The 24,543-nt window shown below is 48.3% G+C and overlaps 8 protein-coding genes across 8 annotated transcripts; 4 read left to right on the top strand and 4 right to left on the bottom strand.

Moving 5' to 3' along the window:
* Window positions 1-2,078: 2,078 nt before the first annotated feature.
* On the top strand, window positions 2,079-6,507 carry BP5553_02432 (Glycosyl hydrolase family 47; the record flags this gene model as incomplete). The annotated part of the gene is made up of 5 exons (XM_032011055.1): window positions 2,079-2,177; window positions 2,226-5,195; window positions 5,486-5,509; window positions 5,584-5,603; window positions 5,742-6,507. 5 exons carry the CDS (start codon window positions 2,079-2,081, stop codon window positions 6,505-6,507), a joined length of 3,879 nt encoding a protein of 1,292 aa, XP_031875109.1.
* Window positions 6,508-7,288: 781 nt separating this feature from the next.
* On the bottom strand, window positions 7,289-8,365 carry BP5553_02431 (uncharacterized protein; the record flags this gene model as incomplete). Its single annotated transcript, XM_032011054.1, has 2 exons — window positions 7,289-7,775; window positions 7,830-8,365. The coding sequence occupies 2 exons, from the start codon at window positions 8,363-8,365 to the stop codon at window positions 7,289-7,291; spliced, it is 1,023 nt and encodes a 340-aa protein (XP_031875108.1).
* A 551-nt stretch (window positions 8,366-8,916) lies between these two features.
* On the top strand, window positions 8,917-11,538 carry BP5553_02430 (uncharacterized protein; the record flags this gene model as incomplete). Its single annotated transcript, XM_032011053.1, has 2 exons — window positions 8,917-9,981; window positions 10,033-11,538. 2 exons carry the CDS (start codon window positions 8,917-8,919, stop codon window positions 11,536-11,538), a joined length of 2,571 nt encoding a protein of 856 aa, XP_031875107.1.
* A 1,333-nt stretch (window positions 11,539-12,871) lies between these two features.
* BP5553_02429 (Kinesin-like protein) lies at window positions 12,872-16,019 on the bottom strand (the record flags this gene model as incomplete). The annotated part of the gene is made up of 4 exons (XM_032011052.1): window positions 12,872-15,665; window positions 15,714-15,833; window positions 15,884-15,923; window positions 15,977-16,019. 4 exons carry the CDS (start codon window positions 16,017-16,019, stop codon window positions 12,872-12,874), a joined length of 2,997 nt encoding a protein of 998 aa, XP_031875106.1.
* A 1,762-nt stretch (window positions 16,020-17,781) lies between these two features.
* On the top strand, window positions 17,782-18,663 carry BP5553_02428 (Uncharacterized protein; the record flags this gene model as incomplete). Its single annotated transcript, XM_032011051.1, has 3 exons — window positions 17,782-18,062; window positions 18,133-18,385; window positions 18,445-18,663. 3 exons carry the CDS (start codon window positions 17,782-17,784, stop codon window positions 18,661-18,663), a joined length of 753 nt encoding a protein of 250 aa, XP_031875105.1.
* A 193-nt stretch (window positions 18,664-18,856) lies between these two features.
* Window positions 18,857-20,514, bottom strand: BP5553_02427 (putative aldehyde dehydrogenase; the record flags this gene model as incomplete). Its single annotated transcript, XM_032011050.1, has 4 exons — window positions 18,857-19,762; window positions 19,833-20,266; window positions 20,320-20,389; window positions 20,458-20,514. 4 exons carry the CDS (start codon window positions 20,512-20,514, stop codon window positions 18,857-18,859), a joined length of 1,467 nt encoding a protein of 488 aa, XP_031875104.1.
* A 457-nt stretch (window positions 20,515-20,971) lies between these two features.
* Window positions 20,972-21,845, top strand: BP5553_02426 (Uncharacterized protein; the record flags this gene model as incomplete). Its single annotated transcript, XM_032011049.1, has 2 exons — window positions 20,972-21,166; window positions 21,219-21,845. The coding sequence occupies 2 exons, from the start codon at window positions 20,972-20,974 to the stop codon at window positions 21,843-21,845; spliced, it is 822 nt and encodes a 273-aa protein (XP_031875103.1).
* A 1,055-nt stretch (window positions 21,846-22,900) lies between these two features.
* BP5553_02425 (uncharacterized protein) lies at window positions 22,901-24,031 on the bottom strand (the record flags this gene model as incomplete). Its single annotated transcript, XM_032011048.1, has 3 exons — window positions 22,901-23,028; window positions 23,077-23,270; window positions 23,328-24,031. The coding sequence occupies 3 exons, from the start codon at window positions 24,029-24,031 to the stop codon at window positions 22,901-22,903; spliced, it is 1,026 nt and encodes a 341-aa protein (XP_031875102.1).
* Between the last annotated feature and the right edge of the window lie 512 nt (window positions 24,032-24,543).

Genomic DNA, 24,543 nt, shown 5'->3' with positions numbered 1-24,543 from the left:
TTACGGGCAGCTCTGTGAGTGAGATACCCCGCTTTCTCCTGCACTGGTGAAGTTAAGCTGCCCAAGGACTATTCAATCGAGAGGGCGCATAAGGACGGAAGAACTGTAGCGTACGACACGGGAGCTCACTCCTTTTATGCTATATCGAGACCCTTCCGCCGAGCACCGAGTTTTCCTAGAGGCCGCTGCTGAGCTCCCTTTAAACTTTGCGTCCCTATCCATCATCTCGAAGCGTATGCACATATCGGGTTTGGAGTAGCTGCTCTGCTCCCCCTTTTGACATGGTGCGGGAATATAGAGGTGCGCTGTGCCCCAGACCAGACACTGTCATCGGCGTCTAGGCCCTGAAAATGCCTTTCTCATGACCATACACACCAATAGAGACGTCGAAGCGGAGCTGCTCAGCTGCCCATCGATCGCCCTCGGCCCTGCTGCAACCCAAAATGCTCATGGTTCTTGCAGTTGAGCGGTGGCCAAGGGCTTAGGGAAAGGCGCTCCAGCTTCAAGCCTCATGGGCCATCATACTTCTCCTCTTGTTTGCATGCCAACTAGTATGGGTTGAGCAGGCGATGGCTAAGGATCATACTATTATGCGCTCCTAAACTTGGATGTCGCGCCCGGAGGCCACACCGAGATATTACTACCGGCTCTGATGATCTCAGTTCTGAGCATGGCTATAACGCTGGGAGTGGCGGAGCGAGTAGGGGAGAGGGAAGGGGCGCACCCCCTTTTGAATATTGGATTGAGGGGCTGCGGAGCTGATCTGCTCAGCTGTGGATATTGTTCAAGCCGCAGGACTTTCATGCTGCTAGCTGAGCCCATGATGATGTGCTGCCAGGATGGTGAGTCGGCCACAGCGCAGTAAGCCCATCCTGATAGCTACACAGCATCACATCATAAATGGACGGTGGTCCCTCAAACGGCCATGCGTACTACGCCTTTTTGGTTGGTCAGTTACGCCTGTCAGGAGAGGCGTACATCAGTACCTAGGTAGGAAGTCATTTCCACTTTCACCTCGACTTGCCATCTTCACTAATGCGCGTTGTATAAACTCACCTATAATCACGCCGAGATTGACGATAGGAATTCCGCCTCCACTACTCCATATAGGAGATTCTCTTAGATCGGAGGCGGATCTAGTCCACTAGAGGCGCAGTCACCATAAACTCATCCTGCCCCAGGCCACGTTTATCAGGTAATTCTCGACGGAGAAGGCCATTTCTTCGATTGGCCCAGGTTATACCGCATAAAAGGAATAGCAAGGGTAGGGTGGAAGAGGGGCAGGCGTGGGATGGTAAAGGTAGCATATGGGGAGAGTTAGGGGCGAGGTGAGGAGGGGATGAAACGGGGTTCTTATAGACGACGTCGACAAGCAGCGCGCCTGGCGGAAGCGAGCGTGCCTCTTTATGGCGCATTCTTGGGGAATTTGGTGCAAACCCCCTTTCGCCATTATTATTATAAGCCCTGCGGCCATTACCCAAGGTACCTTACTTACCTACCTTACCCATGTATGACCCCCTCTTTCCTATGCAATCTAGATAGTCGGCGTACAGCACTATAATTATTATTTAAAATGCTCAAAATTGCCTATGGAGTAATGGATACAATCGAATGGTGTTTCTAGAGGGTTACTGTAGTAGGTACCGTGTACAGTACATTTGTACCCTAGAAAATACCTGTTCCAGGCTCAAGGATACCTAAGGTGCCTTATAATTAGCTAAGTCACTCTGACAGCGCACGTGCCACAGCTGCTGACAATCCCAACGTCGATGCGCAGGTGGGTTCCATCATGCAGCCAGCCACCTAAGCCAGATAGACAATTGACAATCCTGATATCAACTTGATCAACATATTCATTCCCCCCGCCGATTGAGGGCTCTATACCTGGAATTACCACGCGCGGAAGCTGGCATCGTGATCTTATCAAGCTCCATGCCTCCCACCAAATATACTCATCGGTGATGCCATTGCGATGGCGAGTACGTGGGCTGGGCGGACGCAGCGGGTCAAGTGCCTCTCTAAAGCCAGGATGGATATTGTTTTCGGTTTCCACAGTATGGCTGGTACTGGTTGGTGCCATGACTCCTGCTCGAATTGCAGAACTGCGGCAAGAAACGGTTTCTATGTTTTACCACGGATTTGATAACTACATGAATGTCGCATTTCCAGAAGATGAGGTTGAGTCCCCCGGGCATGTCATAGACTAGTTACTGATTGTCAAATAGCTACGGCCTGTATCCTGCGTGCCTTTAACTCGGGACCAGCAAAATCCCCGCAATGTCGAACTTAATGATGTCCTCGGAAACTACTCCCTCACCTTGATCGACAGTCTGTCAACGCTTGCGATCATAGCATCCGCCCCTCCGGATCGTGAAGGAACAGGAACAAAGGCGCTGCGGGACTTTCAAGATGGCACGGCTGCCCTCGTTTTACAATACGGAGATGGCACAAGCAGCACTTCGGGGAAGGGCCTACGGGCGCGGGGTTTCGATGTCGATAGTAAGGTTCAAGTTTTTGAGACTGTCATAAGGGGCGTTGGGGGCCTGCTGAGCGCTCATTTATTTGCGGCTGGGGAGCTTCCGATAGACCGCTATAAACCTCGATCGGAATGGTCAAGTTCTATAAAGAAGCTCCCGAAGGGGGAGATCCCGGCAATTACATGGCCCAATGGGTTTCGTTATAACGGCCAGCTACTACGGCTTGCCCTGGATCTCGCCCAACGTCTCCTTCCAGCGTTTTACACCCATACCGGAATGCCATATCCAAGGGTCAACCTTCGTCATGGTATTCCGTTTTATCTAAATTCTCCGCTGAACCATGACCCTGACTCCGAGGACTCAACCGAGGATGGAGCTCCTGAGATCACCGAGACTTGTAGTGCCGGAGCCGGAAGTTTAGTCCTTGAATTCACGGTTTTAAGTCGCCTCACAGGAGACCCGAGATTTGAGCAGCTTGCGAAGCGTGCGTTCTGGGCTGTTTGGGACAGGAGAAGCTCCATTGGACTGCTTGGTGCTGGAGTTGATGCTGAAAGTGGCAAGTGGATTGGACCTTATTCAGGTATCGGCGCTGGCATTGACAGTTTTTTTGAATATGCCTTGAAAACGCACATTCTTCTCTCGGGACACGAGTTGCCGAACATCACTATTCCTTTCGAAGAACCGCCAGATTCATGGCTTGACCCAAACACAATCTACAATCCATTGACTGCCGAGGAAAATTCACCTGATGCTTTCCTTGCCGCATGGAATGAAGCACATGCGGCAATTAAACGGCATGTTTACAGCGGGATTCATCATCCGCACTATGTGAATGTTCACTTATCCACAGGCTCGCCGCAAGCATATTGGATAGACAGCCTTGGTGCATACTATCCGGGGTTGTTGACACTTGCTGGGGAAGTGGAAGAGGCCATTGAGACAAATCTTCTTTACACAGCACTGTGGACCAGGTATGCGGCACTGCCAGAGAGGTGGTCGGTTCGAGATGGTCATGTAGAAGGCGGCCTTGGTTGGTGGCCTGGACGACCAGAGTTCATAGAATCCAATTACCACCTGTATCGGGCCACTGGAGACCCATGGTACCTTCATGTGGGCGAGATGGTGCTGAAGGACATCAAGCGGCGGTGCTGGACCGAATGTGGATGGGCTGGTCTTCAAGATGTACGGACAGGCGAGAAGAGCGATCGTATGGAGAGTTTCTTCCTTGGGGAAACAGCCAAATATCTTTATCTTCTCTTCGATCCGGAGCATCCGCTGAATTCCCTCGATGCAGCTTATGTCTTCACTACCGAGGGCCACCCACTGCTCATCCCTCGAGAGAAACTCCCAGCTATTATTAGACGGAAAGCAGGAGGTGCAAAAGAAGTTCAACCCCGCCATGAGATTCGGGCAAGAGCCACCTGCCCTGCACCCCAACCTCCTCTCCCTTTCTCTATCTCTACTACTGCTGCCAGGCCAGACATATTTCACGCATCAAGTTTAGTAGGTCTGCACCACATACCGAACACCCACGTTGTGGAAGGGGCAATTTATGAAAAGTCTCAATCCAACAACGAGTGGATATCAGATTCTCAAATCTTGTCAAATTACACCTATTATCCCTGGACACTACCTGATTATCTAATGCCTTCCAATGGTACTAGTAACGCACTCCCGCTAGGACAGACATTTACCATTGAGTTCCCGACCAATGCTCCCGCAGCCACGCCATCTGGGCACTCGAACTTCATGGCCTTTGGTCCGCACGGCCTTGTCAGACTAAATGAAGGAATTCTAGTCAAGAGTTTATCAGGGCTTAGGCTTGGAATGGTCTACGAGTCTCCATCACCATTCCGTGCCCTTGACGGGCCCCTCCATGAGACTTGGCGAGTCTGGAACATTGCTAATATCGCTCTGGGGCGTGACGAGCAGGTCTTTATCCCAAGAGAGATCATCGGGGAGTTGAACGACCCCTCTTTTACGCGAATGCGGGACCCGGTGATGCTCGATATCGTTCTGCAATTAGAACACGACCCTCAGCTAAACCAAAACTCAAGCGGAAACGTTGAAGAACTCTACCCTGACGAAGATGTTCTTGAAAATAGCCCAGGTCTTGCTTTTGATAATTCAATTGCGAATCCCGGACTTGCTTCCGAGTATAAAACTATGCTCACTTCTCTGCTACGCCACGTCAAGTCCGCCCTTAGAGACCCAGCAGCTACTCTCCTCCCAGAACCTGAGATCCCGCAAACATACCCCTCCATAAAAATACCAGCCATCATGCCAACCGGCATGGGCGCCGCTCCCATAGTCGATGTGGCCGACTCACCTGATCCAAGCGAAGGCCCTAGGACCGATCACTTGTCTTGGAAGACCATCTACTTCGCAGGAGACGCTTGCTCCAAAACTCCAGATGAAGCTCCAAGAAAGCATGAAGTCATCGTGATTCTCAGGGGCGGGTGCACATTTTACGATAAACTCGCAAACATTCCTAGCTACTCTCCGTCACCGGTGAGTCTCAAGCTTGTAATAATAATCGACCATCAAAGTGGCGAGGAGGACGATGGGTTTCCCACCGGAGCTGGGAGTGGATTATTTAGGCCGCTGCTTGATCGGCCGCAGGTTACGCCTAGTGGGTTGATTAGACAGAACCCGATTTCTATGGTTATGGTTGCTGGCGGGAAGGAGGTTGAGGAATTGCTTAGAAGAAGTAGGAGTGTGGGTATTAGGAGACGGTTTCATATTGAAAGCCAGGGGCTGATAGTGGGAAATATACATGTCGTTTAAGAAGTTGGGCTGCGGGGAGATAATCGATGGGGGCTAAAAGAATATGTTCATTATGATGGCGTTGGGGGTTTGATTTGATACGGGTTGAATATGTGGATACAGGACTCATGGTGTACTCGAGTATACACTAAATTCATGCATAGACAATTGGGTGGCAACATTTTGGAACAGCTTCTCTAACCATAGTAAAATTATACTACAAAGCATATTGACGATAATAGTTGTTAGCTCTTGCCACTAGTAGCGTAAGCCAACTGAAATGCGCGTTAAGAACTCGAATTTGGAATTTGGAATTTTAATGTGGAATCAACATGGACAGCTGAGCTTGGTGGTGGCTACGTGAGCTTTTGATTTGTCATTAGCGATGCCCCCCAGTACCCCTCGATGACGACCTGATACCCGGGAAATGTATAACTACAACCTCACAACCTCATCTCCCAGCTTCCGCAATCCTATCAATTAATTACCACTATCTAGTCTTCTCATTCAACCAAAGTCTCCATCTACCAAAACAAACAATAATATCCAGCGCTACCAATCATATCATAACCTCAGCCTGCCTCTCACGCTGGAACCCATCCTCTTCGCTGCTCTCGTAGCAATCGCAATCGCCATGGCTACCAACACATTGCCTCTCTTCCTAACCCGCCTCCTCCGCCCCTTCAGCACATCCACATCCCTCCACCTCGCCGCCACTGATGCCGCGGCAGTCAACGTACCAGAAGGTGCTAAGAAAGCCACAATAGCAGCAGGCTGTTTCTGGGGCGTCGAGCACATGTTCCGGAAAGAATTCAAGTCAAAAGGCCTCTACGACGCACGCGTAGGCTACATCGGTGGGGATACCGCTTCGCCCTCGTACCGCAGCGTCTGCTCCGGCACTACAGGGCACGCCGAAGCCCTCCAAGTATTCTACGACCCATCCAAGGTCACATACAGCCAGTTATTGCAGTTTTTCTATAAAATGCACGATCCTACGACAGCGAATAGACAAGGCCCGGATGCTGGAAGTCAGTACCGCAGTGCGATCTTTTATCACGATGAGGAGCAGGAGAAGGTTGCGAGAGAGGTTACGGAGAAGGTTAATGAGAAGTGGTGGGGTGGGAAGGTCGTCACACAGATCTTGCCCGCGGGGCAGTGGTGGGATGCGGAGGATTATCACCAGAAATATCTTGAGCCAGGAAATAACCCAGGTGGTTATGAATGTCCAAGTCATTTTTTGAGGAGCTTCCCTCCGTTAGAATAGTTATGTTGCAATTATGTTAATAACTAGCCTAGTGGGCTGTATCCTATTCATGCTCCATCTAATATTAGCCATCATCTGTATCATTCCCCTTTGTCTATATCAATCTACACAAGTCTCGTTGATTTGCACCAATCCATATTGCTTTCCTGTACCTTTATGCATTTAGCTGCCAGCGAGATTCGCGGTGGAGACACTTGCGGATACGGCCCCCACCGCAGACAGCGGAACACTACTCGGTAAGTACGCATATCAGTACAAGAGAAATGTCTTTAGACTTGCCTTGGACTACTTATTTTGAAGATGGAAGCGGAGTGATTAGGATTGAGGGGTAAAAGATAATGCGGTAAATGTAGCAACATAAATTTGTAAGCTAGTCAAAGGCTTAACGACCAGGTATGCTCTCTCGGAATGCGAAGCAAGACAACTATATATTATTAGTCCTGGCATAAAATAACACAAGTGGGACTGGTTGGAGTAGTTCCGATTGTAGCGCCATTAGTAGTGTAGTTGCGATCGGTGATTTTAACCAACTTGCTACCATCGGTCTCTAGTCACATCCCCTTCCACGCGATCAAGAGGGGGGCTAATTTTTACAACTTAACCATAAGCATAAGTGCGCTATATGACGAATCTATGATTCCTTAGCCAACGGTAATTTTTATATACACATGAAAGAGAGGAGACTATCCCTGTCTTCAAGAATAACAAACCCACCCCATTGCTCCCCGCGACCGACAATGCCAATGAAATCCACTTCACTCTAAGATCTTAAAACCGTCTCCTACTTTCTCCGATTCTGCTGCATCATCAAAATCTGGACCATCCGAATGAAGATGTTCAAGAAGTCCAACTCCAAACTGATACTCTCATTTACAGCATCCTTGCGCATCAAACCGCGCTCTGCCATCCGCGCGTGTGCGAGAATCTTCTGCACATCATAAAGGGTGAAGCCGCCGAATACTGCTAATCCACCCCAAAGCCAGATGTTCTCGGTAAATGCTAGTGTTCGTACGGCGGTGGCGGGCAGTACCAGCGGTGCAAACCCTGAAACGGCCACGATGGCAACACCTGCAAGTAAGGGTCCACCAAGATAAAGATATTTCTCTTGCTTCGCTGTAGCTCCAACGAAGGAGATTGATCCCATCATGGCGAGTGTATAGAGACCGGCGCGGGCGATCAGGGCAGGAGGCGCCATGAAGAGGAGAGGGGCAAGGAGTGCGCCTTGGGTGACGTTGAATGCCGTCCAGCAACCATACTTCTGGATGTAGCTATTGAACTGTTAGCAGCCTTCCTAAACTACCGTTCGTCGGATTATGACATACTTATCTGGGCTTGTAGCTCTTGTAGCCATCATTGACCCGATGCTCAATCCCAAGCCACCGATCATGACGATCCATGGGTTAGTCGCCATCATTCTGTACATCATGCCGGATTGGAACATGGCCCTGGCTGACAGGCCAATGATTCCGATGCCCAAACCCGTATGCAGAAATGTGTCATTCAAGTACGCCCTCTCGTACGGTGGCATCCCCCCGTCCTCGCGAGTTTCGCGATTGAATACTAGATTGATAGCAACCATTGTTCCGCCAAACATCGCCCCTCCCACTATCAGCCTCCGCATCAAGTTGCCGGAATCCGCAGGCGGCACAGCCTGCTGCTGCATGTACGTTCTTGATGATTGCCGGAAGGCATTTCGAGCTTTCGTGAGTTCGCTGACGGGTTTGGCGGTTCTTGATGTGAAGAACACGGTGGAAGGTTTGCTATGGAACGATCGGACGGGAGCTGACTTGAAGGCGGCTTTCGATGCTCCAGTCAAAGCGGAGCCAAGGACAAACGGTCGTCGCATAGTGAATGCCATCCTGAGCTGAGAAGACTGGTGTAGGGTTCGATCAACTCTGGCGGGGAAAAGCGAAGGAGGGTGCCCTGGATTTTGGCAGTTATAGAGTTGTAGTGATGGCGATGGCGATGGCGATGGCGAGTCGAATCGCAAAGAATTGGAAAGCTCTTGATAGGTTGGGGCGCCAAGGGCAACGTCATCTGTAAGCAGCCCGCGGATGACACGTGACCCGCCCTAGACCGGACCTCGGAGCGTTACAATCGCCGCGTGGCGGGCCGATCTGATAAGGCAAATGCCTGGAACGCCGCGTGCTGAACACCGCAGAGTCATCCGGAGTAAGATTTCAGAGCAGGCTGCGAATACACGGACTGGACTAAATAGGTTCACACTATGACTGCAGAGCAGCAATTGATGCGGAGTATTCCCTCCCACTGCACCTATTTTTCTAATTCTTCTCTCGCTCCTTATTCCCATACCATACTGGGGCCTCTCCTCTCCCTACGTTTCTAATGGATGGGCAAACCTGATGTGTTATCGCGACGTGGGAGTACTAAGTTACTAGCATTAGAACGATGTCTGGGCACTCCCAATCTGAACTGGCTGCCTTGACTGCCCCTCTGGCCTCGATGCCTTCGACAGCTTCAGCTTCAGCTTCAGCAGCAGCTACAACTTCGAATACGGCCCCAACAGGCTCGGACGCAGATGCATCACCAACGCATAGCCACGGCCCCGAGCAGAGAAAGGCTTCCCATTCTGCTCCTCATGCGCTCACGGCGCGCTCGTGCGTCACTTGTCGCAGGAGAAAGGTCCGATGCGACAAGCAATTCCCATGCTCGAATTGCACCAGGGCCGGATCGCAATGCATATTTCCAGCGCCTGGTCGCGCCCCTCGTCGACCGAGGGCGGGCGGAAAGGCTACAAGTGAGAGGGAAGCAGAGCTATTGAAGCGCCTGAGAAGACTAGAAGGTGTCGTCGAAGATCTGAGCGGGCAGGTCGAGGTGGAGGCGATCAAACACTCGCCCTCCAGCGACAACTCATCGATACAGCGTGAAGGGGGGTCGTCGACTACCGACCCAACTTCTAAGCAGACCAAGTTGAGGGTGGTGGGAGTCGACGCGGGCAGCGGGACAAAGAAGGAATGGATCCATCGCGCCGTAAGGATCGGGCAGGGGCCGCCCAAGACTGCTTTCAGCGCTGATGAAGTCGAGATGGGGGTTGGACGCCTGGTTTACGATGAAGGGAAGAGTCGATATGTGTCCCATCCCTTCTGGAGCCAAATAACGGACGAGGTTGAGGAAATCCGCGAGATGCTCCAAGACCAGGGCTTCGACTCAGACTCGGATACACCTATTGCCCCAAGCAGTGCTGTAACCGAGTCGAGGCATCAGAGTTTTATCATGGGATACAATAGCAGCGACGTTGATCTTGCCCAGCTCCATCCCCTCCCATCCCAGATACCGTTTTATTGGCAGACGTTCCTCGACAATGTCCACCCCTTGGTCAAAATATTACACGCGCCGACAATGACCAAAACCATAAAGGAGGTCCAGACTAATCTGGACAGTTTGAGTAAAAGTACGGAGGCGTTAATGTTTTCCATTTATTTCGCTACGATTACATCCATGAATGGACAAGAGGTAAGCTAACAATGCCAAACAACTTGGATTCATTGGACTAAAACACTCCAGGTACAAACAAACTTTGGCGTTTCGAAAGATTTTCTGCTGAAGCAATATCGATTCGGGGTAGAGCAGGCGCTGGCAAGAGCTGGCTTGCTCAACACCAGCGAAATTGTCACCGTCCAAGCCTTTGTCCTGTTCTTGATTTGTGTTCGACGACATGACGATACTAGATTTGTATGGACCCTAACTGGATTGGCAATACGAATCGCCCAGTCCCTTGGTCTTCACCGTGACGGAGCAAAGTTTGGATTGAAGCCATTCGATATAGAGATGAGGAGACGCCTATGGTGGCAAGTTTTCATTCTGGATACGCGAGCCTCCGAAGATCATGGGGCGGACCCTGCTATTCTTGATTACACGTTCGATACCGAGTATCCTACGTCATGTAACGACGAGGATCTTGATCCAAGTGCCACTGAGCTTCCATCCCGTCGGCCCGGGGTTTCTGAGATGACTTTCTGCCTTATTCGATATGAAATATGTAGTCTATCACGAAGGATATCATATAATCAGCTCGGTGGGATACCGTATAGAGATGGGCCGCGATCGATGACGCTCGAGGAGAAGGAGAAACTCGTCAGAGAAACAGCTAGTCATCTCGAGGAAACATATCTCAAATACTGCGAAGACGCAGGACCCCTTTATTGGGTTGCAGCCACCGTAGCCCGGCTTATCACCGCGAAGATATCGCTGATTCTCTATCACCCCCTCACGCAGCCTGGCAAGCCAAGCACCCTTTCCCAGGACACCCGTGATCGCCTCCTAATGGCTTCCATCGAGATTTTCGAGTACTCACGAGTACTGGAGGAAGAATCTAGCACCAAGCAATGGGGCTGGCTTTTCCAAACTTATATACAATGGCATGCCATAGCCTTCATTCTTGGGGAACTATGTACCCGACCTCCTTCGGTCATTGTTGATCGTGCGTGGCGGGCCGTTGACAGTATCTTCGGTACATGGGATGCCAGATTAGTTCAAAGCAAGAGTGGAATGCTGTGGAAGCCGTTAAAGACGCTTATGGCAAAAGCCCGGCGAAAACGGGAAGAAAATATGGCCTGCACAACTGCCGTTGGCAGTAACTTGGATCTCGGAATCCCGAAAGACTACATGCGGCCTCTACCGTTAACATACCCTCATCCTATGCCGCCCATCGACTCCCGAAATTCCCCAGGTTCTCAAGCCGCGAGAAATGCCACTCTTACATCCATGGATACTCCCGTGTACCAGGAAGATAGGGCGATAATGGAACCCCAAATTGTGGGTATGGGTATGCTTGCTCCCGACCAGGTTCAACTACAATTCCAGCAACAAGCCCAACAACCGGGGCAGCAGCCAATGCCTTGGTTAATGGGTGACAATGTGCTGGGAGACCTGGATATGAATGGCTTAGAAAGTGATGTAAGTTGGGAAGGATGGGATGATCTTGTTAGGGATCTTCAGACGGAAACTGGAAACCAGCCCATGGATATGCAGACAGGTCCTACTTTGGGTGGTATGGGAACTTGGTGGTGACAGCTTTTGGTTACTTTATAATGCCGGTATGGTGTTCTGGGAGGGTGGTGTCTGGGTTTCTATGGTTCATGATATGATATCCACGGCGGGATGTATGTGGGTGGGCATTCCAACACAACATCCCTCTAACTGTTTGGAGTTCTGCACTAGCCATAGTTGTATATTATGAAAAGTATATCGCTACTCCATATTTCCACCTTTCTCTACTTATTTAAATAGTAGAATTTAACGATTATATAGAAGAAATAGACTTACCAACCTGTTAATTATGCTAACTACTCCCTTCCACCTTGCTCAAGGGTCGGGCAGTTTATTATATTCTTTCTGATGCTCCTCACATCTCTATGTCCCTTCCCGGCCGTACCCCTTCTGGCTGTGCGGTTTCAGCACATCCCTTACACGACTGTAGAAACAAGTGAAGCCCCTGTGGCCGCTTTCGCCGCAATATTATCCTCACCTTCAATTACACTGTAATCGCTATCAAGCGCTGTACCGAGCACTCAAGACTACGCCACCGATTTATTTTGTGCTGCTATATACCAAGATTTTGAGAAACTGGTTGGGGGGTGTTCGAGGGGAATTTCAAGTGTTTATACTTTGTCAAGGGGTTAGTATCGCCATCTACAGATATTTTGTCACTTACTTATTGTTTGAGGTTTAATCATTTATTTAAACGATATCCGCACACTAAATGTATATTTCAAAGGCTTCTATCATTTTACTTCAAGGCTCAAATCTAAGATATTAATTTCAAGAAAATCTACAGGAGCATAAGCGCACCCTCACGGACTCCATCTCCAATTGTGGTGTATGATAAGGCGGCTTCCTTTCTACTTAGTTGGCGAGCTTTGAATGCCTTGCCACAGTTAGGGAAGTTTAGCTTTGCTCCTGTTGGCACTGGTTATAATGCACGCCGGTCAAACTGGAATTATCCTTCAAGAGAAGTTTATGCGTGAAGCAAAATCAATAATGGAGTGCGTGTATACAGACAGGGACCGGGAGGGGGGCAGCTAGAAAGAACCGTGATACTTTGTCGTGTTCGAAAATATGAGATGCTTCCCTAAAGAGTATTCACAAGCAAGTGCTTGAAGTAATCTTCAATTAAACCGAGAGTAATAATGTACAAAGCTCACTGAGGTCCAACTATGCAACAGCCCCAGATAATAACGCCACACTCAAGACGCCATAATTCTGCCCCGAAAACGGAGGCTCTGTAAAAAGGTACAAGAAAGTCATTATCATCATAGAACACCGCCTTACAATAGCCTAGAATCGTTGCGCAATGATGCAGAATGTTCGTGGCAGGCCATAATCATACAGCTGTAAGAACAGCTTATCGCCATCCTCCCTTACCCATAACACCAGTGACACTCTCTCTCATCTTAGGTGTGCTACTATAAATCCCGGCGTGTCTCGCAGAGTTTGCAAAGTTGCCGCTCAGTTGCCGTGGCTCGCCAATGGTGGTGCGCCGATTGGTCTTAATGACCGGCTGGGTGCGAGGACTCAAAACGCTAGAGTGGAAGCTAGACTCTTTGTCGCTCCTGACCATCCGTCGAGCATGGCTGGCGGTAAACATGTTCTCATTTGGAGGCGACCCTGCCATGGTAGCCGCGGTAGGGCTTCTGCGTCGATGAGCTCTGCTGATACCCTCATTTGATAGGCGAGGGATGGAGCCTGTACGTTTCAAGGCCCTGCCTATTTTTGAGCTATCGGAACGATCCATATGCCAACTGTTTTCACCATCGGACGAAGAGTTATGTCCACTGTCGGAAGGGATATCACTTGTTGAGCTCTGAACAAGGTGCAACGGAGATTGATTCAAAACATTCCCAGTATCAATGGTGCGTAGAGGTGACTGTTCAGTATCAGATGATGAGAGATTGCTCATCTTCGGTGGTGGTGGTGACCCCGTCTTCTTCTTGAGGAAACCGGCCTGAAATCGATTTGCCTTGGGTCTAAGATCGAGGGATGGCTGTGGAGCAACGGGGATAGGAGAAGATCCGAGTGAATCATTTGACACATCTGCTGTTAAATATGGCGGCAGTGTAGGGAGCACTAGGGACTGTTCCGCTGAGGATACTTCGGGTGTACAACGAGTCTTCTGAGGTGTCTTCTCAAATTCTGCCAACGTCCCGGATTCTGTATCATCTCGCCACCTGACACTTCGCTGCTTGGAGGGCGACTTTTTCTTCGGCGTAAAGGATACCCCTTTCTTTCCTAAGACTGGTTTTCGCCGCCTGGGTGAAGATTTCATGGGCGATGAAAGTATTTGGGGGGCCATTGCGGAAAGAGATGCCATTTTAGGAACCAGTCGAGGCTGGTTGTCTAGGAAGCTCGCTGGCTTCTTTCGCTTTGGCGTGCCACGTTTCGTCGGGGAGAACTTTTCAATGATATTCAATGATCCGTCAGGTTTGACTACGTGGGATACCGTAGTAGAACATTCCTGTAATAGACGACCGAGGGTACTCTTCGCGTGCTGGATAGCATCGACTTCGTTCATACTCAATATGTCGTGCAGGCAAGAAATTATGTCGAATTGGGCAGAGAGAAGAATTTGAGTAACATCCCCGTCGCCAACCTTTTCCTGCTCTAAAACTTCCCGCAGCGCCTCCCTCCCGGCATTGGCTTTGAGAAGTTCGGCTTCCCGAGTTAAGCTTGCAACGTCAGGTCCCTCAGCGGATCCATCTACTTCTGCCAGCTGCCGGATACTGTTTTGCAAGGCCGAATCAATTGCACGCTCCCAATTGTTCTTGTCTAACTTCTGATGATAGTGTTGTCTGCTGTTCTCCAGCTCCAAAAGGATACCTTGAGCGGTTTTCCGCATCGCAGATAAACTAGGCGGCATGTCCTCGGCATCACGAGAGGCGCAAATAGTATCAAAAGCTGCAACCCAGGCTGACAGTACTGCAATCCGTCTTTCAATCTGCCGAAGTCGCTTCATATTGCCCATCTTGTCTTGCCTCTCATTAACAGAGTTATCAAATGCCGCGCGAACTCGTAGAATTCCTTCCCGTGTAATACCATCGCGCTTTTCGTTTTGTTTCCTGAATTTGACGAATGCGGTCGCATCTGAATCCTTCTGCTGGGCAAGTAGTTCGTTGATCAATGCACGCTGCTCATCAATCTTGACCAGGAAATCCTTCACGTGTCGGTTGACATTGTACACATTTCTGGTGACTTTGGTCTGGATGTTTTTGGCTCTGTTTGCGTAGCGGAGGGTGTTTTGTGTTTCATCGAAATGAGAACTCGATGGGCTCACACACACAATCATGACAGTCTTGCAATTTCCTCCAAGAGAAAATTTCAGAAGCCGAGTAAGCTTTGAATTCCGGTATGGGACGTGGTTCCTCTTGCGGGGATCACAGAGCGCGTTGATGCACCCGCCTAGTGCGAGAAGGGATTTGTTGATGTTTGCCCCTTCGATCAATCGCTCGCCGCGATTCTTCGTTGCGCTCGCACGTTCGCTGCCGGCCAAGTCAATAATGCTTAGGGTAGCCATCGTATGTGGTTCATTGACGTCTGCATTTCGGTCCTTTTGAGCCAGATTGATTTGCAAGACAGCATGGGATCGGGAGGATGTTGCGTTAGCTGCGGTTGGAGAAATTGTCCGATACTCGTTCCCCTGCACGATCATATCCATAACTTCTTGTACATCTCGCGGATGGTGGCTCGATAGACCCGCTACAGATACAGCTTGATTGGCATCCTCGCGTAGCATTAAGCCTTGTTTACTTCCCCCAGGGACGAGTAGATCACGGATCGTCTCATTATAGATCTCCAGATATGACAAGGAAACTTCCGTCTGCTTCTCATCACTCCGCTCAGCAATTTTCTCGAATAGTTCTTGCATCGTAAGGAAGATGATGCCAGGCTGTTGGGCAGTTCCAGTAATGGTGTGTGTTTTCCCGCAACCGGTAGCACCATATGCGAATACGGTTGCGTTGTACCCTTCAAGAACGCTGTCCAGTAGACCCCTCGTTGTTGCTTCGTAGACATCCGCTTGTGTTGTATTTTCGTCAAAGACCCGATCAAATGCAAATTGTTGATCCTTCACTCTTTTGCCCATATTCGGGACGACTGATCGGGAGAACTTTTGCATGGGGTTATCCTCGGGAGGGTCGAAGATTCTAAAAGTGTTAGCTTGCAGAAATTAAAACTATAACAACAATACATACAAGCACTTATCATCCAGGACTTTGATCACGGGCCGAATGCCCTTTTGGCCCAGCTTAGGTGTAGGGAGGCCAGCAAGAGACCCTTCTCCAAGGAATAAAGTACCCTCATCACATTTCGTTCTATATATTGTGAGCATTCGAATAAGGGAGGACGAGGTTTGCATAGGTACATTTGGGCTGCCTCCCGAATCGTGAAGGGACGGACACGGACTGCCAACTATTAGATCTCCTGTATTATATTTAGATCAACAATCGAGACATACCAGTCACCGATATCGAAGACGCTCCAGCGGCTGCGGTGGCCATTTCTGTTGTGTTGGAGAAGGAAGAATCATCCACGTTCGTTGCAGATGCGTAAACAAAGATTCGCGTGAGCCAGCGGGGACCTTTCCGCGGTAAAAATTCCTGAAGCAAAGAGGTTGAAAATAAATTCCAATATTTTCCGTGTAGAGATGTGCACACCCAGTGTTGCGGTCGTCGTAGTCGTCGTCGTGGTCGTCGTGTTGTTCGTTTGCGACTCGGGTCTCGAAGTTGATTTTCTGGTAACGATGATAGGGGCCGAGGCGTGTTGCCGCAGCAACGCCTAGCTCCAGGCTAGTGAGTTTCAAGTCATTGCTTGATTAATCCACCACCTAGCACAACTCCGCCTAGGTATGTCAACAATCGCAACTTCGCAAGTGCGTGTGAAATTGGCAAGCTACCTAACAAGTCATTAGAGTGCTCGAGTAGGGGTCTACAGTTTTTGGCATCGCTCCATAATCAAAGTATAATTACATATACCTATGCTTATCACTTTCACGCTTTGGCTGCCCCTCATTCCTTGCGTTTATCACGTATTACCAACCTTTCTAATTGCCGACTGGATCTAAATCCTGCCTGACAGTTTTCAAATACGCTTTTTCGTCCAGCTCTCATTTACACGTACCAGATCTTGGCACTATCGCCAAGTGTCACTATGGTCACCGATATCACATCAGATCGATAGCGACAGAATTGATAGTTTTGTAGGTTAAGGATACTCTCTGCCCCCCATGTTCACTTTTCTTCGACTTTAGTCAAGTCGGTGTCCCAATGCTGCTTCACAACAACGAAATTAAGTCAATCATATCTAGCATATCCATCAACTATCTGGCTACCTTCAATAGCAAACACAAACAGCCTCGACGTAGAGTAACGCTCGGTTCCCGTTGATACCAATAGCAAGCCATATACTTAGCGTTATGATGGACTGTGATATTTTGTTTGGATCTTGGAAGGCTTAGATCTCTGGCTACGGCGTTTATGTATATTTGAATGAATCGAAATGCCCAATTCTATCGATTCCCCAGGGAATATTAACGTACCCAATGGCGGAGCTGCCATCCTCACAATCCATCCTTGATTTATTTGAGAAACTATATCTTATTTTGAATTACATGGGATCTCGCAATTTGCGTTTACTTTTGTACTGAGGACATTCACACACCTTTTATTCAATTTCAACCTCATCGCTTCTCCTTCTGAAGCTCCATGGGGGATAGGCACCCCTCCACGCACCGGATAATTTAATTTTTGGTAGTACAACCATTGGGCGTAGATGGTTGGTCGAAACGAAAAAAGAAGCTCGGATTGCGTAGCCTGTTTCTGGGCAGGATCTAGAAAGTTTAGTAAACCACCACGCGGATTTCTAATACTAGGTAAACTACTACATAAAACTATTCATGAACTTCGTTTCCACCGGAGCTTCCGTTCCACGATGTTGATGAGTAATCTACATGTAGCGGCATCCTGCATGTAAAATCCACCTATGACCGCTACTCAGCGTTTGCATCAATGGGTGGATCGGGATAAACTGTTACTAAACATGTTCATCGCACCATTTTATGGCATCCTTATTCCGCAGCATCCGCAGTTTTGGAGAGTGTGGTAGCACCATGCTGCAAAGTCCATGGTCAACGAGCTTGCTGCCACGGCCGTATAATTTCTATATAAGACGATGAGATAGCTCCTCCGATATTCTCTTCTAGCCCCCCGTTGATTCATTGCTTAACAATCTCAAAGCCTCCTTATAAACCGGATCCGTCCGAAAATGGGCCGTCCAGATATCTTTTACGAGCCTCCCAAAGGGCAAAAGTCAGGGCTCCCTCACGACCCCTTCAAAAGCTTCGTGGTCCCACGTCCTATTGGTTGGATAAGCACCACCAGTAAAAATGGTCAAGACAATCTGGCTCCATTTAGTCAATTCAATAACGTATCTTTTGATCCCCCAACTATCCTTTTCATCGGGCATCAATCTGTGTACAAACGTGACAGCAAGGACTCTGTCAACAATGCTAAAGATACCGGCGAATTTGTCTGGAATATGGCAACGTAAGAGTATTGACCTTTTTAGTTTCATCGGCAGTTTTTGGAATGTGGCGATAACAAGCATATCACATAGGAACGACCTCAGAGAAAGCGTCAACGCGTCCTCCCTGGAGTCATGGGACGACGAGTTCCCCATCTCTGGAGTCACCAAAGCCCCAAGTCGCGTTGTGAAGCCTCCCAGAGTTGCCGAGTCACCTGTACAATTTGAGTGCAAAGTTCATTCCATTGTCCGGATCGCCGGGGATTCTCTTGTAGGAAATTCTGATATTGTCATTGGTCGAGTTGTTGCCATCCATGTAAAAGGAGAGTATATTACGTCTGATGGGGTATGTTTACCCCATCCTACCCTTAGTCTGTTTAGGACAGAGCACTAAGTGGTTTTTAGCTTTTTGATATTGTGAAAGCGGCACCCCTTGCCCGTCTCGGCTACCGTCAGTACACGTCTATCACGCATACTTTCGACATGGAAATGCCGTTCATGCCTGATGATCACGTTAGTGGTGGAGTTCTTTCGGGCACAACTGGGGAAATTAGGCCTATGAGGAACGTAGATGGGGAGGAGGAGGAACCCTCAGAAGTTGCACATGGACAAGAAGGCCATTGATATCAGAAGGGGGCTGAGACAATGAAATGAGGGATACAGTTTCTGATACTGCTGTCAGGTATATTGATTTGATGGGCTCGCGATATAGCAAGTTTTTATCCCGAGTGACATCTGATTCTGGTGGCCGCAACGTGAAATACCCAAAATCCACCACCGTTATTGCATATTGCATTTCAACCCCCCCCTTCCATGTTCATAAGTCCAACTTGAGAAGAACAGATTTAGTCTCCAAAAAGAAATCCAAACTATAGTTAGGCAATCCCTCCCTCCCAATTCCGGACCCTTTGTACCCACCAAAAGGAGTGTCCTGCCCCGTGAGCGGACTAGTACAATTCACACCAACAGTTCCTGCTTCCAAACCCTTGGCGAACTTCAACGCCCGATCAATATTCTTAGTAAATACAGAAGCATAGAGTCCATATTCAGTATCATTAGCTTTCGCCAGAGCTTCTTCCTCTGTTTTGAAGACATTGATAATCACAACCGGCCCGAACACTTCCTCTTTCATGATTCGCGAGTCTTCTGGGGTTTCAATAAAGATTGTCGGGGAAATAAAATAACCTTTGCCGTCCGGACTCGAATAAGGTTCATCTCCTAAGATAATCTTACCGTCTTTCTTGCCGATTTCAAGGTACTTCATGACATTGTCATATTGCATCTTGTCCGCCAGAGGGCCATGGTTAGTTTCCGGCAAAGTCGGGTCGCCAATATTAACAGCTGCAAACTTGGTCTTGAATAGCTCGATGAAACGATCTGCAACTGTGTCTTGCACATATATCCGAGAGTTGGCCATACAAGTTTGCCCGCTCGTGGTCTGAATGGAGAATTGGGTGGCGGCGGCAGCGGCGTCAAGGTCTGCGTCTTCGAAGATGATAGCTGGAGACTTTCCTCCTAACTCAAGAGAGATTGCTTTCAGGTTTGATTTGGCTGATGCCTCTTGAATCAGTCTTCCGGTTCTGGTTGAACCGGTGAACGATAAAGCCCGAACATCCATATGGTAGCTCAGCACGGAGCCCGAGACATTGCCAAAGCCAGTTATCACATTGATGACACCTGGAGGAAACCCCGCCTCCTGGATCAATTTGGCCAATAAGGCGGACTATATATATCTCAATACTTGTTCAACAATGGAAGTCGTCGCTCTGACGAAAATAAATAAGAGGCCTTACCGTCAAAGGAGCCTTCTCACTGCTCTTCAAAATAACCGTATTCCCAACAATGAGCGCTGGGGCTAGTTTTTTGCCGAAAAATAGCAACGGAACGTTCCAGGGAATAATCGCGGCAACGACACCATACGGCTGCCGGAAAGTCAAATTTACGAAACCTGGAGTATTCACGCTAGAAGTGCCTTGAACACCGTATCCAGCCTCGGAATAGTGCTCAAAAATCTTGGCGCAGGCCGCTCCATGGAAATAAGATGAGATAGGGTGTCCCATTGATAAAGCTTCCAGAGTTGCAAATTCCTTATCATGTTCCCGGATGAGGGTTGCTAACGTTTTGAAGTATTTTCCGCGTTGATCTGGACTGAGGGCGGCCCATGCTGGTTGAGCGGCCTTGGCTGCTGCCACTGCTCGGTTTGTGTCTTGTTCCGAGGCTTCATGAACTGCGGTCGTCTTTTTTAGTAACGCTTCAAATGCTCAAGGCAGGCTCATGTACCTCTAGCTACCACCTCTTGGGTCTTTGGGGATATGAGATCGAATGTCTTTGCATTCTCAGATTCGACGAACTATACTCGCAAACCCCATATCGTCAGTTAAATGTATCGTTTCCATTTTACCAATCCAGGCGACATACCTCGCCATTAATGAACAGTCGAGTCTCGATCGACTCTTCCGCAACTGTAACGGTCATGATGGCCACCTTTTTGGTTTGGCTTCAATTATGGCTTTTAGTGGCGATACTTCGTATCTGGAGGATATTGAAGATATGATGACCAAGAGCCTCGAGAACTATATCCCTGAGATTTGGTCGCGGGAACTATTGGTCTTGGCCTGCGTACAAACTTTTGCCTTGTTCCCCTGGCGGGGTTGAGGGAGGGGGGGGAGCTAGCCCCACATTGCTTGGAAGCTGCTCCCCGCATTATCAAAGCAACAACACAGATCGGCAAATCATCATCAAAGCAACAGATATCGGCAAATGTGCCCGGCTTTAATAGGTGTTCGTATGGCCTTATGGTGCTATAACTAATGTCGTATTCCAAAGTGCTCTTCTTTCTTAACATGTATTAACTGTATTTGCCAATCAATCAATACAAGGCAACACTTTCCTCTATATATATTCTCCACGGAGCTTGGCACATCAGTAAAGCATGGCAAGCGAAATAGCAGAGTTAAAGAAGCTGGTGGAGTCCTTGCGGGGGGAGGTGACTCGACTGAGCGGCAAGTTTCTATGTTTGATGTTAATACTAAAAGGTGCTAACGGCTCTCAAATTGCAGATGAGAATGAAGTCAAAAAGCTCCATTTCAAATATGGTTATTATTTGGATAAGTGTCTATATAAAGAGGTAGATAATAGCTACACCAACACTTGAAATGCCCAGAATAACAGGTTACTAGGTAGTTGACCTCTTCGCCGATCATCCAGACACCTTCGTGGAATTCCTTGGAGGTCGCTACAAGGGCAAACAAGGAGTCGAGAGGCTATATCGAGGCCGCTTTGCCGCCAGGTTCGTAAACAATCGAAACGGCCCCGTCCACGGCTTCCTTCTCGACCATGCCCAGATGCAGGACGTCATAGATATTTCTGCGGATGGTACGCGCGCCTGTGGACGGTTCCGTGCCCTTATGAGTGCAGGTGTGCACAAGAGTGTCAAAGACACTCACCCCCGCGGCTTTGTGCAATGGTGGGAAGGTGGTTTGTACGAGAATGAATATATCAAGGAGGACGGGGTATGGAAGGTTTTCAAGCTGAAATACTTTCCCTTTTGGCATTCGGATTTTGAGAAGGGCTGGTCAAATAAGGAGATTGGGGAATTTGTTCCCTTTGATACTGTAACTTTCCCGGAAAATGCAACGGGGCCTGATCAGATTGTTGAGCAGCTGATGCTGTGGCCCGATACCAGAGTTGTGCCATTCCACTATCCGCATCCCGTTACTGGGAAGCAGGTTGATGAGGACGACTTAAGGGCTCCTGGGTATGGTGAGGACGTTAAGACCAGCAAGCCTGCATTGACCCTCTCATAATGGCTGGATACGGCATTTTCAATGCCTCACTGAGTAATAGTTCTAAAGCAATTCCACCATTTTAACTACCACATAAATCCTGGAAAATACGTGACAATGATTTAAACTACATGGGGAAATGAGCTTTAGAGAATTCTGCTCCGTTTGTCTAAGTGCCTGTACAAGGGTAAGATGATTACTGAGTGGCCTTACGAAAATTTTCCGGTTCTAAAACCTAACCAATGTTTAAACAACTAGCTAATGGAGTTATATCGACAGAGGCACTCGATCGCAAAGGAAATAGTAAGTCTCCTAGAAATTCAAGTTAAGTTCATTTCATTGATAACATCGAGGTTTGCTAAGACTATCCAGGCAAATTAATAACGAGAGAAAATTGGACGATTAAGAAGACGGCTTACAATAATGGCCGTACGGCCTTTGAAAGGAGAGGCATTGAGTAATAGCGGAGGTGGAATAAGACAGGATAGAAAGAGCTAACAAAATAGAACGTCGGTGAATGTCTGTTAAAGGAATAAGCAATATAAAATGGGAAAGAAGCTCGAAACGATGAGTCGATAATATTTGTTGTATATTTTGAGATCTCAAATTACACCTTACTCATTTTCAGGAGAACGTTATTCTACAAAGACAAGATCTAGTCAATTTTACTTGGGATTACCCGCTTAAGCTCTTTCTATTTAACAGGGCAATGTCCCTGCTTGTGCTGGCAAATAGATACCTTCAGCGAGAATAGGAATTCCTTCGAATTTGCCAGAACATACGGGAAACTCGTTGGATATAAATACAATAGGAAGAATCTATACGGATGTAAGGATTATAATTGCTTGATATTGGGGAATGCTATACATAACTGAGTAGCTGACATTAGTAGGACTTGTTTTAACATGACAGAATAAGAGCTTTAGATGCGAATAGCGGCAATTAATACTGTAACAACCAAAAATGAAGGAATGAATTTCATAAACAGTACTTAATTCTGGTAGTAATTCATATAAGGCGAGGAGCAACTTCTACGATCGATCCTATTTCCTGCGCGTGTCTCGCATAAGAAATGGCTAGATCTCAAGTGGAAGCTTGAATAACTTGATCGCATTCGTTCTTCCAACAGCCTCCTTTTCGCTGGAAGGGATATCCACAGTTTTCCACCAGTCCTGTCCCTCCTTGGTATTTTCATAAGGAGTATCTATAAGAGTCAGTATCTGGAACAGAGCCCAAGAAATAAAATACTTACCAATAGCATATAAACATCTATCAACTCCAAGCTCTTCAATACAAAACTTCAGACCCGTCGTCGAGAAATTTCCTGAAGTAGTGATATGGACATTATGCGTGAAGTAATACTTGTAATCGTGCTTCGATGGCCGCGAATCCTTCTTCCACGGATGGTTATACCAATGACAAGCACGCCAGAGATTAAACGGGATGCTTTATGGGCCATTAGTTACGGAGTCACTCAAATTTATTGACAGACCAGGAACTTACTTCTCGCCCAAATGACCCGCGACTATCTGAACCTTCGGGAATCGATCAAATACCCCTGAAGAGCACATGGCATACAAATGAAATGAAAGATCCAAATGAAACTGCACTCCCGCTCCTAGCATATGCTTCCTCGTTCCATATGGTTGGTCTGGTTCAAGGTCTTGCTTGATTCGATAGCGCGGATGGAAGTAAACAGGCACATCGAGCTCTTGCACCACTTCCCAGAACGGATCATATTTGGCAGTATCAAAGTACTCCTTGCCGCTTCCATCCTCTCCCGTGCTCTGGAAATCATTTACCAGTCCACCGAACATACCTAATTCCTTAACCGCACGCCGAAGTTCTTGGGCCGCTTGAACTGGCGAGTGCATTGAGAGGGCAGCTAGAGCTCCGAACCGAGGGGGATTCTTCTTGACTTCGCCCGCGAGGTAGTCATTGGCTGCTGCTGCAACTTGTTCTGCCTTTTCTGGATTGCTCTCGCCTTGAACGCCTGGCGAGGTGAGGGAAAGCAGCATGTATTCTACACCTTCTTCATCCATGCTTTTCAGGCGCGAACCGTGAATGTCGAACAGCCTTTGCTCGTGGGCAGAGAGGTCGGAGCTGGCTCCTTTGGCGGGGGTAAGTAGGCCGTGCCATTGTCGTATATTCTCAATTCCTGCAGGATCAATGATAGCTTCTTCGATTGCGATAGTTCCCCGGGCCATTTTAATGGATTTAGCGATGCGTCTTAGGCGGGTACTCGTAAGTCAATGTGTCTGATTTCAAGGATATTCACATGGAGGATGTTGCGCCGAAATATTCGAAATTCACCAGACTATCTCTCCAAGATGATTCATCACTTGAAGTACAGGTAATGGCGCCCGATTGCTTTGACAAAAGCTGAGCTGCGTCCGAGCAAATGTTCGGACTGCGGCACCAATATAAAGTCCATTCTCAATTGCCGATATTACCCCGCGATGGGAAGTTGGTGATATATTCGACTATCGAATCGCGATACAACTACCGACATCAATGCTTTCGAGGTTCCCTTGATAACCCCCTCCACACCCCGCACCTCTGTTTGGAATGCGACGTGGACCGTACCAAGCCGCGGCTATTATCCAGAGCCCCACGAACGGGCAAAGCGCGAACATAGCGATAATGTTGGATTGTTTATTAGAGATATTGGCCAAAGTAAATAGCTGGTATTGTCCTCTGCCTCTTCAACCTGCACCGA

Source organism: Venustampulla echinocandica, assembly GCF_003357145.1.
Source record: "Venustampulla echinocandica strain BP 5553 chromosome Unknown scaffold_0, whole genome shotgun sequence".
Lineage (NCBI taxonomy): Eukaryota > Fungi > Ascomycota > Leotiomycetes > Helotiales > Pleuroascaceae > Venustampulla > Venustampulla echinocandica.
Note: the sequence above shows the minus strand (reverse complement) of the source record. Positions and strands in the feature narration are given on the sequence as shown.